The sequence below is a fragment of the Netta rufina genome, assembly GCF_964035555.1.
Source record: "Netta rufina genome assembly, chromosome: 2".
In the NCBI taxonomy this organism is placed as follows: domain Eukaryota; kingdom Metazoa; phylum Chordata; class Aves; order Anseriformes; family Anatidae; genus Netta; species Netta rufina.
Window position 1 is genome coordinate 22,248,229 of NC_140124.1, and position 16,195 is coordinate 22,264,423.

Genomic DNA, 16,195 nt, shown 5'->3' on the forward strand with positions numbered 1-16,195 from the left:
TTAACAATTCTGGCATCAATTTTTAATTCATTGCTAAGACCACCAGAAAGCTTCAAGTTTGTAGGCTGCCTGGATGACTTAGAGCATCCAGTCATTTTCTAGTTAAAATGCACCCTGGGAGCACATGTGTTAATTGTTGGGATTTTGCTTCTGCTCAAGATTGCCAAAAAGACCATGTGTTGCTATAAAAACATAAATTGCTACCAGTGGCAGGTAGTAGGGTTTTGTGGCAAAACCTTCCAGCTGGCTGAGTTACGTATGAGATAATGGTACTGACAATATTGGGTATATAAGTTTCTTTGCTCTTGCTTGCTTCCTGCCTGGTTTTAATTTGAGGTGTATTGAACTACCTCAAAAAGGTGATCAGTGGAAAAACAAAGGCAATTAATCTCGATCCTGAAGAAATTATATCACAGCTCCCTGTCACATCTTTATGCCCACAAATGAGCTTTTGTGATTCTGGTCATGTAAGTTCAGTTCCATTAACCGTTTTTGGCATGAAAGCATCACCTTCAAATTGCAGAAAACCTACTTGCACAACTTTTCTATTTGCTTAGCTTTCAAGGGACAAAAAGTGTGTGATAAGGGATGAAGTACTCTGTCCTGGTGTTTAATACAGTATTAATAAAGAAACTGCAAGGTATGAAATGTAGAGGAATATCTATGTTCAAACATTTAGACCTGAATTTCAAAAAAATAAAAAATAAAAATGAAGAACAAAACCATATACCCACAAATCAAGCTAAAATGAAGAGTTTTACAAACAAGTTTGGTTTCAGCTGTGTTAACATTCTTGCTTCTCCCAGGTGTTGCAGCCCACCTCTAATTGAGCAGCTGGGAAGAATGTAAAAATCCTCTGCTCCCTGCTGTAGAGAGGCTTGGGATGGCGAGTAGCTCAGTGGACACACTGTGTAAAAAACTTTCTTTCCTCCTCACAAACCATAAAAGTGTCAACATGAATGAGGTGCATACTGAGGGCATGCTTCACATGGGCTACATTTAGGACATGCCCTATCATTTCTTTCAGTCTCAGGAAGTGATAAGATCAACATGTCCACACTGGCTTTTGCAGATTAGGAGTGAATTGGTAGCCAGTGGTCTGGAGATTTCCCAGGTCTTTTTATATAAAGAGCATGACCTTGCATGTATTGGTTAATCTGTGAGAATCACAAATGAGAGGAAAGGTAGTGGGAGAGCCTTATGGCAACAGCTCTAGCTGCATTCTGCTTTTACAAAGCTAGTTTACTTCTGCACGTAATAGTGACTATTTTCTCCAATATGCCAGAGAGGTAAACAGAAAAAAAAAAATGTTGCTTTGTCCTACTCTGTATCTCCTATCTTCTGCTGTCCTATGGTTGTTCCTCCTTCTGCACAGTCTGTTTTCTATACAGGTGAAACTACTAGCAATAAAGATTATAAAGGGTTGAAAGAACAAAGAAGAAACACGTTTTACATTAAGAAATTTAGAGGGAAATTATTTAAGTAGAAATCCATCTTCTTTGTTGCTAAATTATAAATTACAACTAATGTAGTTACAGAAATAACAACGTGAAGTTGTAACAACATAAACCATAGCTTGGAAAATAAAATTCTAGGCTTGGTCCATTTGTGGCCAATGCCATAAATTCATTCCAGAGACTTCTAGTGACAGATAATAAAAATATTGCAATTAGTGTGAAACCTGTTTCTTTCACCCCTTTTACCTTTTTATGCTTGTTTTCTCTGTTGAGTCATTATGGCCATAAGGATGATTTACAACAGCAAAGCAGTATGTTAAAACTGGAGCTAGAGTGATTGCATCATGGCCCTTCAGGTATTAGGAAGCGTCCCTGTTTGTTTTTCCCTGGCATCAGTTTTCACCCATTGTCTGACAATAACCAATTAAATGTTTTCCTAGTGCACTGAGCAGGTGTCCGAAATCAAAAGAAATGTCACGATCAAAAAGGCATCGCTTTCCCAACTGGATACGTTTCACTATGATCTCTGACCTCCATACTGATGTCCTTTTGTTACAGGCCCTGCGTGTATTGAGCTGTGATTACAAGATGGAAAATGAAACTAGAATGGTGGTTTGTGATCTTGGGAACCCCATGGTGGCTGGCGCAAACGTAAGGGAAAACCAGATGCATTTACTGATTTTTATCTAATTGAATTTTAAAGAGGAGCTAATGGAAAACTATTCAATTAGCAGAATGTGTCCAAATAAGCAGCACCTAAACCAAATTATTTACTCGGACAGGAAAATGTTGGTGCAATAAGAGACAGTACTGTGCTTCTGAAAAACTAACAATCTGTTGTTCTAAAAAATTGATGATATTAGATAACACGTTTTATTTCACATACTCTAAAGAAAGTTAGTGTCCCTCAGTTTAAGTCCCAGAAGTTGCACTAGTATGATGAGAAGGGAATCCCAATCCATAATGTGTAATGTTTATTTCTGCCTTAGTATTCGTTCTATTTAAGATGTGTGTAGTAAATAACATATTCTTTATTCTGAGTCTAATCTTGAGTGTATGAGCATTCTCTTATCAGTTTATGTCATGACTTACATCCATGAAAATGATGTTGGAGTAAAGTTTTCCTTCACATTATGAATGTCATTTGGATTGAACATATTTGGAGGCAAAAAAAGAGCTACCAATTATCATCACTTGTTCCTATGTCCTGACAAACAGTGCAGGGCAGCCCCAGAAGTGTTGAACCTAGGAATGTTCTGCCATGGATGTCCCTGCAGAGGAATTCTAGCACTGCTCATGGTGTAATCCTATGGGTGTTTAACTCAAACTTTTTCAAGATCTTTCAAATGGTTTTGAAATAGTTCCTGACTCAGCCTTGATAAAAGAACCAAATGGATCACATGATAGAAGATTTGGACTCCAATAAGCTTGTTTGGATATGTAAGGTTGGCTTCAGATCAGTCATAGAGCTTTTGAAGGCAAGTGTGAGACCAGGTGTCTCGCACAGTCATGATTACCAGCAGTCCCAGGCAGACTCCTTAGGATTACAAGGAGCTAGAAACCACAGAGAAATGAACTCCAGATGGTGGACCCACTGGGAGCAGGAATGTGCTTGGTGAGGGTTCTGCTCTGTAAAACTGATGCAAATTAGAAGTCTGAAGAGGGGAACTTTAAAAGTGTTTTCTGGGAAAGGCATTGCACTAGGAACGCTGACTGCATAGATAGTTGAGTCAGTGAATATAGAAAACAGGGCTAAAAGGTTTTGCATTTTTTATTTCATTCTATTAAATGAAACTCCTAAAAAATAAGAGTAATTGAAAAAAATACTGAGGAATGGAGTTTTCCTAACATAATGATGGGAGGCACTGATGGACCAAAGCCTTAGAAAAATCCAAACTCAAGGCAGATAACATCGCTTACCAGAAAACCAGCAAATTTATCTACTGATTTGTTTCTTACTTAGTCCTATGGCAGAAGCACATTATCAAGATAGACAAAAGTGGACAAGAATTTTGTGGATGATTGTGCGGGTAAGCATGGGTTTTGAAGAGGAAAGGGAGACAAGAAGCACTGCCATTTTATATCAATCTAGGAGCAAGTCTGTGTTGCTTTGCATTTTGTCTTAAGTATAAGCAATGGAAAGGTCTGAATGTGGAGATATTAAACTACAGCCCCTCTACTCTCCCCTGTGAATCCAAAGCGCTGTTTCCACATCATCCTTGAGCCAAACTACTGGCAGTCTGAAGACTTCAGGAATGTTATTTGGTGGCCACTGAAGCAGTGCTACTCTCACCTGTCTCCTCATGGATTCTGTCAGCACAGCTAATCCTGTTTTGCTTCAGAGTCAGCACTTGGGCTGCTGTAAATGCATTGTTACCAAATATTCCTAAGCAAAATACTTCATAAAGAGAGACTTGGAAGTAGCAGAATAAAACAGCAGGGTTCATAACATGTTTAAGAATATTCTGTTTTGAAACAAAAAGAATCTCACACTTGAAAATTAAGGCATACAAAGATAAAGCATCACAAAGCCAGATGGCAAAAGTGTTGGATTATAATTAGCAAAAGCTTAAAGCCTAGCTGTATCTTTGAAACCAGCTCTCCTGGAAGCTTAGTAAAGGTGAAAGCACTTGAGCTTTTTCAGTCCAAACATATTTATGATGGCAAACGTACTTCCAACAGCGAAATACCAACCCTTTGTACAAATTGCATAAATCATGAGAGGCTTCTCTGATCCATTTCCAGTTTTGCAAAACAATTTTGCTCTGGCAGGAGATCAGTTATTCTCAAAACACGCAGTCAGAAAGGGACTCTGTGGAAGTTGTGAGGGAGTGGGAAGAGAGGGTTAGGTCAAAGTCTAACATTCTTTAAACTCTTAACTATTGAGTCACTGTAATGACTTTTCAGCACCCTGAAACCTGGGGATTCTCCGACACATTAAGATCAACTTTCTGAGGATGAGAATTATGTCAGGATTTTGTGATGTATCCCATGGGATATTACTGCTGTGGGCTGCAGAACACTTCATTTTCAACATTGTCATCAGAATGACTATCTCTCTGACTTCTTTAAATTCCATGACCTTAAAATATTTACTGCCCACAGAAAGTCTGTATCCTTTTCAATAGTATCTGCATGGTTAAAAAAAGTAGATAAAAAACATGAGAAAGAAAATCCCACAACCATATGGCCCAGAATTCAAACTAGATGTCTGTGATACCATCTCACAGGCAGAGAGGAAAGATGCTCAAAGTACTTAGTTTATGAAATGGATCATACTGACAAGCTTACTAATGCCTCTTCAATGGCTTTAGCAAGTGAAATGTAGATCTTATTAGAAATAGAATAGGTAGAAGAATTTGGAAGGAAATAGAAACGAATGGCAATAAGGCCAGAAGGCTGGGAGGCTTGGACGATCTTGCCTATGTCTTGGTGTGTAGCAAACTAATTCTTCAAGAGCACAGAGGCTTTATCTTTCTTATGCTCTGTAAGACATGCCAAAAAACAGTAGCCATCTATCTCCCAGTGTACTCCTGGGTGCTGCCGAACATAACAAATTAAAGATTATCAGTAGTAGCAGAAATGTCATATATTTCAAAGAAGCATGATGATTCTAACATGGCAAATGATGCACTTCAGATGAAAGTAACTTCACTTGGAACATTTAAATAAACTATTCGGATTAAATGAATCTCTTACTAAAACAAGGAGATCCTGTGACTGCTAGTGTACAAACTAAAGCAAATTCAACTCCTTTGGCCTCTGAATTTTCAGCAAGGGCATGTTAGGATCTTATTAGTAGCTTTGTCAAGGGCTACTTGACATTAACAAAGTCATATTACCACACAGAGGCAACATCTGCAGCTCATTAGACTCATACAGTAGAGGTATGTTTCGGTATTAAATAAGGCATTAAACCTGGGACATCAGGGATATGATGGATCATCAAAACTGCAGTTCATGCCTGCTCTGTTAGATCAGAGGAAAATTATGTCTTTGGTTCATCAAAACTTTTTTTTCTGCTAGAAATGGAAACAAATTTATGTAGACTGATCAGTATGACAAAAGCTGAAATCAGTATCTTATTTATTTATTTATTTTTGTCTCAGAGATTAAAAAGATCATGATATGTTTCTAAAGTTGAATCAATAAGGTTAAAATCATCCCCAGAATGGTAATAAAAATAGTTTGCATCTCTATTCCAAGCAAACTGTTCAGCTTCTGGTTAATTTAATGAGTATTTTCCTTTCATCTTAAAGATTTTACTTCCAAGAAGAGAGATTAGCTCTGATATTAAAATGAAAATAATTCAAATATTTGAATGTGCCATTTTTTCATGGTAACAATATTGCTTCTAGCATAGGACAATTGAAAGAAGTAATTGAAACACGTTAGCTAAGTCTCGCTCTGCAGATGGATTAATATTCAGTGATCCACCACCACAAGTGAGAAAAGAGGGAAAATTGAGTGAGGACTTATAACAAAATAATGCTTGGAAAAAAGAGATTTCTTAAACATATGAAATGACACCCACAGAAGAAAATCCTTCCTTGTCAGTGATACTGAATCCGTGTCCCAGACAGAAAACTACGTTGTTGTGTTGTGTTCTGTTGCTGGCAATGCTGCCCCAAGTATGCCAAGGAAAGCATACTGAAGAGACAAGTCTTTATTTTTCTCCACATGGAGAATATGGTTATATGTAACAATCCTTTTTAAAAAGGAAAGCGTGTATGCAAGTTATCTGGCAGGAAATGTTACTATCAGACAGTGCAGGAGGTGAGAAGGAGGGGAGAAGTGGTACTTATATGCAGAGTATACAGGCTGTATGCTTTGCTGTCAGCCTCAATGCAAAATTCAGATTTCAGAAATTGCCAGATTAAAAACATATGCAGTTGAAATGAGGCAATTAAAAGGATTAATTTAAACATTGCGGGATGATTTTATTAATTTAATGTGGAGGACAGATGGCATCTCCCCCTCCTCCCTAGCCACTTGCATAACCAGTGATGTAACTAAGTCCAGCAAGAGGGTTACAGAGACCCCACCATATGCTGTTGTATATTGCTTCTTTAACTAGCTTTCCAATTCCATTGTCTTCTGAATGAGCTTGTTCTGCTTTATTCCATTACTGTTTCAAAAAGCAAATGGAAATTAGTAACCTGTTCTTTTGTTTCTTTTCCAGTTCTCTACAGGCATCCGCTTTTCTGTTCAGCATTTTGAAAATTCAGATTTCAGCATCAATTTTGAGCTGCAAATAAAAAGGTTAGATATTTTACCAAGAGCACGGTTATTTAAATTCTGAATTCCTGACAATATCTGGAGTTTAAGAAGTTTAGCTCTTCAACTTCAGTAGTTATTTCTCCTTTGGTAGCTTTCTTCAGGAGGATTTGTAGAGCTGGGGCCATGTTAGCTTTTAACTATATCAGTCTTAGAGTTATTCTAAGGTTTTTATTTTGTTAAAATACAGGTTAACTAATTTTGGTTAGTGTTCCAAGGTTCTTCCATAGATTTCCCAAATTTGCATGTGGTTCTCCACTTCGGGATTAATGAACGGTGATCATTTTCCAACAAAGTTCTGTATTTTAAAGTATAAAATGCTCTTGAAACATAAAAGATATGCCACTCCTTTACAGCAATATGGAAAATAGGTGAGCAGTTAAAATATGATCAAGTTTTCCTTTTTTTTTTTAAGAGATGAACTTAAAAATATTTTCAGTTGTTTTATATCTGTATTTTTAGACTTACTCTTGATTTTTTTTACTGAAATTACCAGATAATTGTTCTTTAATATATATGAAAATGTTTTTTGAAAGTCAAAATGCTTCATATTTTATAGAAGATGTAGTTACAGTTACTGTCATAAAGAGAGGAAGCTGTTTCAGTTTTATTCAGGTGAATCGGTATTTATTTTTTTAAGTTCCTCATTTGTGGGGATGAAATATTACTTCTAGAGAATCTTCTGTTTTATGCTGAGCAATGCACAGGGACAGAAAAGCACAGGACAGGCTGGGTTAGAATAACAGCAAGCACAAACTTGGGAATTTTTCAGTAGGTGGCTGAGCTTCTGCTACGTCTGTCCTCATCAAATGCATGCTGGAGTTCCTGATGGGGCCCTCCCTGCCCCACACACACAGACTTAATTGCTAATGTCTGGCCTTTAATGAGGGCCTTGATCACGCTCACTATGGTAAATAACTGCGACATTTAAAATGTTTAAGTCATGTTTCCAGAATGTAACCCTGGAAGGAAAGGACGTGCAGAAACCTGGGAAGGGCACAGCAACAGAAGGCTGCAGAAGCCAAAGGGCTGGGAGGGTGGCTGACAAGCTGGAGGCATGGGGACCTCCAGAGAGAGAGAAAATATGTAACTTCTAGCTTGTAGGTCCCCTGCTCACACCACTGTTCACCATCAGGGCATTAATGCAAGTAACACAGTTGTATATATGAAATACTTATCAAAGGCTCTCATCGTTACCCTTTTCATGCTGTGAAACCAGGGAGGCTTGGAGCTTGGTGGGTTGATAGATCTTTCCAGCTAGAAAGAGCTGAGGGCAGGTCAATTCGGTAGAAAAAGTGATAAGGTAGAAGTCAGAACTTCAAGAGGCAGCAGCACCTCATAATTCCTCCATATCTACTGACTGAAACGTAAGGGGAAGAAGTCTGTTGGACTACCAGGAAGGCAGGACAGTTTCCACAAGTTGGTGTCAAAATGCTGAACAGCACCCAGCTACTTAAATAAATACATAAAAGTTAAGCTTCTTGCATAAGGAATGTATCCTATAGTTAACACACTCCTCTACATTACTTCCCAAGCAGCAATACCATTCATGTATTTCTTTGTCCTTAGTGAAGAGGTAAAACAAATTAAAAAAAAAAAAAAAAAAGGAAACAGAAAATTTTAACTCAGAAAAAGAGAAAAAGGAAGTGACCTAAAGTGGAAAGAAAGGGAGGCAGAGAACATGTCTGAATCTGTGTCCTTATCTGAGTTATTCTTAAACACACCTTTAATTTGCTCCAAAACATCAAGTGGAAAATAATTTTTTTGGCTTGCAAGACTGAACTTCATCACTTATAAGAAATAGGCAAGAGGCTGAGTAGGGTTTTGAAATCTGATTCGTTTTCTGGTGTGGATTTTGCTAGGCATTATGTACCCCTAAGCAATGGAGATGTCCTGGCACTTTTTTTAAAACTATTGTTACCTACAAAATAGCATAACGCACAAACAGGATTTAAATGCCAAATATATGTGATCAAACTCTGTATTGTAACTCCATGGAAAGTAGAACTGTAAGAAGATGGAGAACAACTGATACTAACAAATTAATTGTATAGTCATTTTTTACTTAAAAGCAAATTTTAAACGCTGACTGCAGCTCAGAACAATGGCTATGGAGGATTACTTCAAAAGTTCACATGATGTTTGAGGGGAATCTGCATTAGTTTACAAACAAATTAGAGCTGCTCCTAATTTTAGCAATCTGTAACCAGAAAGCCTGGATCAAAGCACTATTGGCCTTTACTCCTCAGGAGTCAGTCACTGGGAATTCTGGCCTCCTCTGAATGTTTCCATTTGACTGATGCTACCCAGATGTGATAACAGTAAACTGTGACAGCAATAGACACTTAGACTCCATGAAGTAAGGAAGTGCTTCCATGCTTGCTTGAGTAAAACCTCCTAACTTAGTGTCATTAATCCCATAATTAAATATACTCTAAATCTCTAAATATTTCTTTTACTGTCTTCATGAATTTAAACCTGGAAACTGTTCTTTATGTGAATGGACTACAGTCACATGAATGGCCACTTGAAGTGAGAGAAACTACTTTTGCTACTAAGAAATTCCATTAGGAAAAGAAAAGGAGTGAGAGCACACTTTAAATGTAGAGATGTGTTTTCAATGCTAAGTGGGATTAAGAGTGTAAACACTCTCTGGATAGAAGAGGGGAGAGAATAAGAAATGGAAAGAAAGCATTTATTTAGTTAGTTATCTATTTATATGTTTTTGCTTTAAAGATTGTCATGCAGAAGTCACAAGTTTGGAGAATTAGAAAGGCAGATTTTATTGTAACAAAGCCTATCTTGTTCATTAACATTGCCTTCCTTCACTACATGAATCAACCTCATATTCTATTAAGATATCCCTATCCATACAGATAGCCAAGTTGAACAAGGAAATTTAAATTATATTCTGAGCCAAATAAATCTGTATCATCATATCCACCCATATCCGCAGGATTCTTTAAAGGAAGTTTGAGTTGATTATACTATAAAACATGTGATGAGCTCAGACTTAAATACAAATCTCCTACAAGACTGAAGAGTGGCAATAACAAAACCCACGTTGTCATATGTCCAACAGCACCACTTCCCAGCTGGAGACTTGTGGGTGTTCAGTGCTGTATCTATAACAGTCTAGAGTTCTGCTTTTTTTTAAAAAAAAAAAAACAAAAAAAAAAAAAAAAAACCTTTTTTAACCTTTGTACCAATCTTAAATCTTTTCCAGTTCTAATAAGATCAATCCAACCAGCAATTTAGTTAACCTCCATATCAACATCAGTGCTGTGGCTCAAGTACAGGTCAGAGGGTAAGTATTCCACTATTTCAATTCAGAACGGTAACTGTTTTTGTATTGAATCTTTCTACATATAATAATTCTGTCTAGTGGAATCTTTCAACATTTTATAATCCCAAGGGCCTTAACCCAACAGGAACACCTGAGAATTCCCAGGAAGTATCAGCCATGCAAGCCTGATCAGCTAAAGATGTTACAGGCTGTGTAGGGCATTATTGCCCATGTAGACTTCTTTAAACTTACCATGTTGGTGCAAATGCAGCACGCTGTAGAATTCCACACTGTAGTAACAGCAGTTGGACCCAACCTTTTATTTGGGTATTCAAATCGTGTCCATGGACATTACTAATACAGAATGTCTCTTTATGTGCGTCGGTCTGCTTGTGCAACCACCTAGGCACTTAATTCTCAATACCAAAGCAGAATCTGCTGTTTTTATCATTAGAATGATGAAACAAATTAAGGCATATGCTAATAGAGAGCAGAGTGAGACCCTTGGAGAAAGAATGAATAAGGAGTGAGCTATGACTGTGACAAGAGTGCAGCCAGCTACTACTGTAGTATTCTTACATTTCTATCTGAAGCACGTCTGTCCACTGACACAAGGGATACTGAAACTAAACAAGCACAGGATATGATTGAAGATGATTATTTCTATTGTCTCCCTTTTCACATACAGCTTTGTTTAGGAAAGTAAAAAAATGCAATTAGGGAATCAGAATCTCAGACTGTTCTGTAAGATCTTGGAACTAGACTGCTATCTTGGCATCCTGGAAGAGATCAGCAGGATGTTCTCTTAAAGCAAATGATTGCCAAAATGCTTTTTGTCTGGGAGCTCAGATTTCCTGCATCACCCCTTCTCAAATTATAGCTCTGAACCTTAGCCATTCTCGGCACTGCAGAGGGAGAGCAGGAGGTACCCTGGCTTCACTCCCACAATCAGACCATGAGGTCTGGCTGATATAAGAGGAGTAGATGTCTCTTACATTATCCACCTCAGCAGACTGCCTAAGGTGTAAACAAGTATGCATTTATTTATGCATTTATAGATTTATAAAAATCAATTTATTGTTACCACTTCTAAGACAATACTTTGACTACTCTGTCCCATAAAAGAATCCAACCATTTTGCAGATCCCAGAGATCATGTTTTCTATTCTAAGACTCAACATAAGACTATAAGGGAGATTTTTGAAGAATTTTTCAACACAATTTGTGAGTGCTTTCCGGGTTCAGAAGGTTGCAGTTTGGTGGAAGGAAGATGACAGGCACACAAAAGACTATGTGGACATTTGTTAATGCTTATATTTCTGAAAAGGAGCAGCTGTAAGACTATTTAACAAGAACAGAACCTAAGCCGTTCTATGGTTCTCTTGATTGATTCTGTGATCATATTTTCTGTAGTTAGTAATGATTACAGGGCAATGATCTGGACAAGAGAGGAATGTCACACTAACAAGGTGAAAAACATGAAATCAGGGGCAAGGTAACAGAGAAGTAGAGGCTGAGGTAGGATCAAAGGAGTTAGTTGGTTGGCTGCAGACAGGAGAGAGAATGCTGCTGGGAGAGAGCATCCATGACTGGATGCCCAGGTTAAAAAATGGCTAGAGTTTCAGTGCAGCAAAGAAAAGGCTATGCATGTAGAACATGAGATTTTCCAATAAGGGTTGCTTTCAAAGCTGTAGATGCTGATTTTTTTTTCAGTGATATTGCTCATCACCTTCATAGAAAAGTCTTGCAGTTTGAATTCTTTGTAAATTTCACCAAACACGACTCAAACAACCTCGGTTGTTAAAAAGAGTTTGCTAACGAGTGGAAAAACGGGCCTGAACTGCTGCCTACAGTGCTAAGAAACAGGTTGTTAAATAGAGAAATTTATTTAATTGAACGACTTCCAGTTCCTTTCCTCTTAAGTCCTTTGGTTTTCATGTTAACTGTAATATGCGTGTACAAAGGAAAATTCCCAAATGCTTTGTTGACAGATTTTGCTAATTACTCAGAGATGGTGAAACACACAGCTCCATGGGAACTATTTGCTCATTATTTCCTAGATAAAAATAAAAGAGAGTCTATGTCCACATTTGGACTGGAAAATATCTTACACTGATTTCCATACTGCTCTGCAATAGGGGTGGATGAAGTGGGACTAGAATCATTATATTTTACTGAGAAAACTAAGTGCAGTTACCAGATTGTGCATATGCATACATGCATATAAACTTACACAGTAGATGCATGCAAATACTGCCTCTATGAGAAAGGAAGAAATCTTTCTTCAAAAGAAATTTAAGATAACTGCTTAGATTGTTCATTCAATGAATAGTTGCTCAGATAACTGACATTTAATTATGCTGCTTACCTTTATCTCTATAAAAATTTAAGAGTTTTATAGCTGTAATTATGATTTTCCACTGCTGAAAGAGCATTAGAGCAATGAGGGATTTAGGAAGGAAGCAATTTGGACTGGGAAGACTAGCAGCAGGCATAATTTTTATTAGTATATCCTATATAACCATTCTTTGTAGAACTTCTTTTATCTTGTTTTTTTTCAGTGCTTGTCTTTATCAGATCATTGTCATCTAAAAGTCCAGGAAAAATTCTCACCTAATAAACCATTCAAATGTCAAAATATTCAAAGTTAATAACAAAATAAAATAGTCAAAAGAGAGGATTTCTGTTTTATTTGGCCTGATTTTATTACCTTCATGTCAATAGCAGAAGTGCTTAAAATATCTTTGTAAAATCTATTAAAATAAATGTACACATTCTTACATAATTTATAATCATTTTAACTGCATGTCTATGTTTGCACTTTGTAATTCCGTAGATGAGAAAAACACTGTGCAGGGAATGTAACAGAAAACACTGACTTTTAAAACCTTGCTTCTTTTTATTGATGTATACCTTGTGTTTTGAAAATTTTTGTGGTAGCTGAAAGGTCTCCATGTCTTGGCTTTTCTGACTACACAGGAAAGGTCCCACTCTCCACAGACAGTTTATAATTAAAGTTCTCATTGGAAGGTTATTTGTGAAACATAATAAGTAAAATGTCATCTGAAATGACATTTTATGAATACGCTTCATTTTCTTTATTATTTGGCTTTGCTTTTCAGTTTGTCTTCTGACATGCGTGTTAGTAGGAACTAGTAGGCATTTTGAAGTCTGGGAAGTATTATCTGGGGAAGAGTTAGCAGGATTCTCCAAGATGCCCTATATTTCATGAAGATCTGTACTTTAGCGGGATGGTATTACATTATTCTCTTCCAGGGTCTCACCCTGCTTTGAGAAGCTCTGTTCTGTGAAAAAGTTTGTCAGACGTTTCATTCATTGTATATGGTATAAGAGTTGGAAGCAGGAACATTTCTTCTTCCTAAAATATTTTGAAAATGTCAGGATTTGTAACAAAATCTTCTGGTTTTCTGTTCTCCTTCTTCAAGGGGAAAACTGTGTCTGCAGTGATGCTTCCTCTGTTTACACTCAAGTGAAAGGGAATTGACATCAGTGAATGAGGTCCATCATTTCACTCAAATTTTATATTCTGCACCAAAAAAAAAAAATCAGCAGCAATTTTAATTTTTTGTTTTAACAGCTTTCTATCAGCAAACTCTCAGCTTTAGTAGAGTAAGCAATGAAATTCAATGCCTTTCCTCTTAGCTAAAGAATCTGGGAAGCAGCAAAAGTGAGTGAGAGCTGACCCTTGTAAAGGAAGGGTAATGCTTACTGTTTTAGCACCAAGAACTACTTCCAATACAAGCAGATGACAGATATCTGGGCCAGCACTCACCTACCACGATGGAAGAAATTATTGGAATCTGATTTCCCAAGATCTCAACAACTGAACAAGGTTAAAGTTGGCATCTGAATGAAGTACCTCCAGGCAACTTTCAGTTTTCACAGGAAATAATGCTTGTGATTCAAGTGGAAATGTTAACAGAAGACTGCTTGTTCCCTTCTTAAGAGCAGACCCAGAAGGAAAGGAAAAACAAAATAGCAGACCTAAAGAAAGATGTCAAAGTCACTGTTTTTTTAAATTTATTTTTGATTTTCATTGTTGACATTGCAACAGTGTTTTGGGCAATGCCCTAGCTACCACTTTGTCTGCAAAGCAAATGGGAAAGCCTGGAGCACTGTTTCATGCTCTGCCTATGAATTCAGTTTCTTGATACACCAATTTGCTTTGTGGCTTTATGGAAGTCATTTGCCCTACCTGTACCTCAGCTTTCCACCTGTAAAATGAGGTAAATGACTACTTTATCATTCCTTTTTTAAAAGGGATAATAGCAAAGGTCATGAGGAATTTACAGTCAAAGAAATTAAATATTTAAAAAATATTTGCAGGAAAGTTATATGGATGGCATGAGGCATCTACGGGCTTAAATGGAAAATGTATTATTTACATATCATTACTCTACTTTTGTGGATAATGTGTTCAGATAACTCATCTGTGAGAATGATGTAAATGCCAGGCAGACTGCATTCCTCTTCGCCAACAGAGAAGGAGCTACTCCCTTGCTTGGAAAGAATTGCCCTTCAGAGGAAGTCTGAAACTAAATGCTCACCCTTGGAAGCCTGTAAGGAGTCAGCAGCACTTTATGGAGGCATCACATTGTTAGCCTCACCTAACTGTAATGAATGTGTCTAAATAAAGTGCCCTTAAGGCTTCAGGTCACTATCGGGGTCTTAATTTTCTTGATTTTTCTTAATTTCTCTAAAAGTACTGCAGCTGATCACTAGCAATGAATACTGTTTTAACTCATCTTATATATTACAGAGTGTCTCACCCCCCACAAATTGTTTTGCCGCTTCACAACTGGGAACCCAAAGATGAACCTACAAAAGAAGAAGAACTTGGTCCTTTAGTTGAACACATCTATGAGGTAAAACTAATTCTCATCAGTTAGATACCATCTGATCTTACCAGCCAGATACTATCACATCCTGATTCCATAGGATGTGACGCTGCTTCCAATGAAATCCTGATGAATTTGGATTATCATCTTTATCGGCAAGTAGATGAAGTCATATTTGTAAATATTCAAACTTTAAGACCTAACCCAAATTTAATCCAGAAATTCACAACCCTTTTCATGTTAATGGAGGAGACACAAGTTTATGCTAGAAATCTGCCTTTGACATTTAATAGATTTATAAACATTTGGAGTGTTTGGCAAGAATTAAAAACAGTGCATACAGCTCATTACAGCCGATGTCAAATATTTTTAGTGACTTGAGTGTTTCTTCTTTAAATGCTGTGAGGAGAAGAGTTCAGGTTAGAAACAAGTGCATTGAGTGAACTACACAGAATACAGACCATCTTTGGAATCTGATGGATAACTTTTATTCTAGGCATAAAACAGTGTGCTTCTCATGTGGTTACAATTCACAAACCAGCAGTCAAGAAAATAAAAGCAATTGAGCTTAATTAACAGTGTAAGATAAAAATTTGCATAACATACTAAACTTTAGTGAATCAGGCTATGAAATACAAAATATTATTTGTGAATTCCTCATATTAACACATTTCTCTAAACTGAAAAGTCTCTAACAAATTTTCCTGTCTCAGCCATTTGAGCTGTTTATGGAACAATATATGTGACCTCAAACATATTTAAATAGTTACAGTGATTCAATAGTTACAGTGATTAAAGCCTTTTTCATGGTTTACTGATATCAGCAAAGCATGAAAAGCCCAAACAGCAACATAAAAGCCCTTTACTGAAGAAGATGTAAGACTGAAAGTAGGTTTTATTTGGTTCCATTTTTTTTTTTTTTTTAAGTTATTTCACATCTCCAGAAACTTTGAGCAAAGTTCCATGGCATTCTGCTTGTGTACCTCTCATATACAGTGCTAGCACATACCCAAACTTTATGTGGTCATCAGATATTTTCAAATTGCAAACTAGTTCAACAGCACACAAGTTTTAATTTCTATTATTTCTATCTTTATTTATTTTCCCAGAAAAGAATGATGTCATGTAATGTTACTTTAGGAAAGCTAATTCCTTTTTTTTTTCTTCTTGGGAAATATGAACTGAGAAGTGCTGGAAATAGAGTTCTTAACCACAAAAACTAGTTTATGTTTTGCTACACCTTCTATTCCTGTAGCCTGAGATGTGATTCTTTTGCGTCATGAAGTTTCACCTTTTATTTTCCAGTATTTTCTGTT

The 16,195-nt window shown here is 36.9% G+C and overlaps 1 protein-coding gene across 1 annotated transcript in view; it reads left to right on the forward strand.

The window, feature by feature from the left end:
* Positions 1–16,195, forward strand: part of ITGA8 (integrin subunit alpha 8) — a gene marked incomplete at both ends in the record, with an annotated part of 106,546 nt that overhangs the window by 58,455 nt on the left and 31,896 nt on the right. Inside the window, 4 exons of the mRNA XM_084283041.1 lie at positions 2,016–2,108; positions 6,640–6,719; positions 9,961–10,041; positions 14,801–14,906. Of these exons, the coding sequence (XP_084139167.1) occupies positions 2,016–2,108; positions 6,640–6,719; positions 9,961–10,041; positions 14,801–14,906 (360 nt within the window). The remainder of the gene's footprint in view (positions 1–2,015; positions 2,109–6,639; positions 6,720–9,960; positions 10,042–14,800; positions 14,907–16,195) is intronic.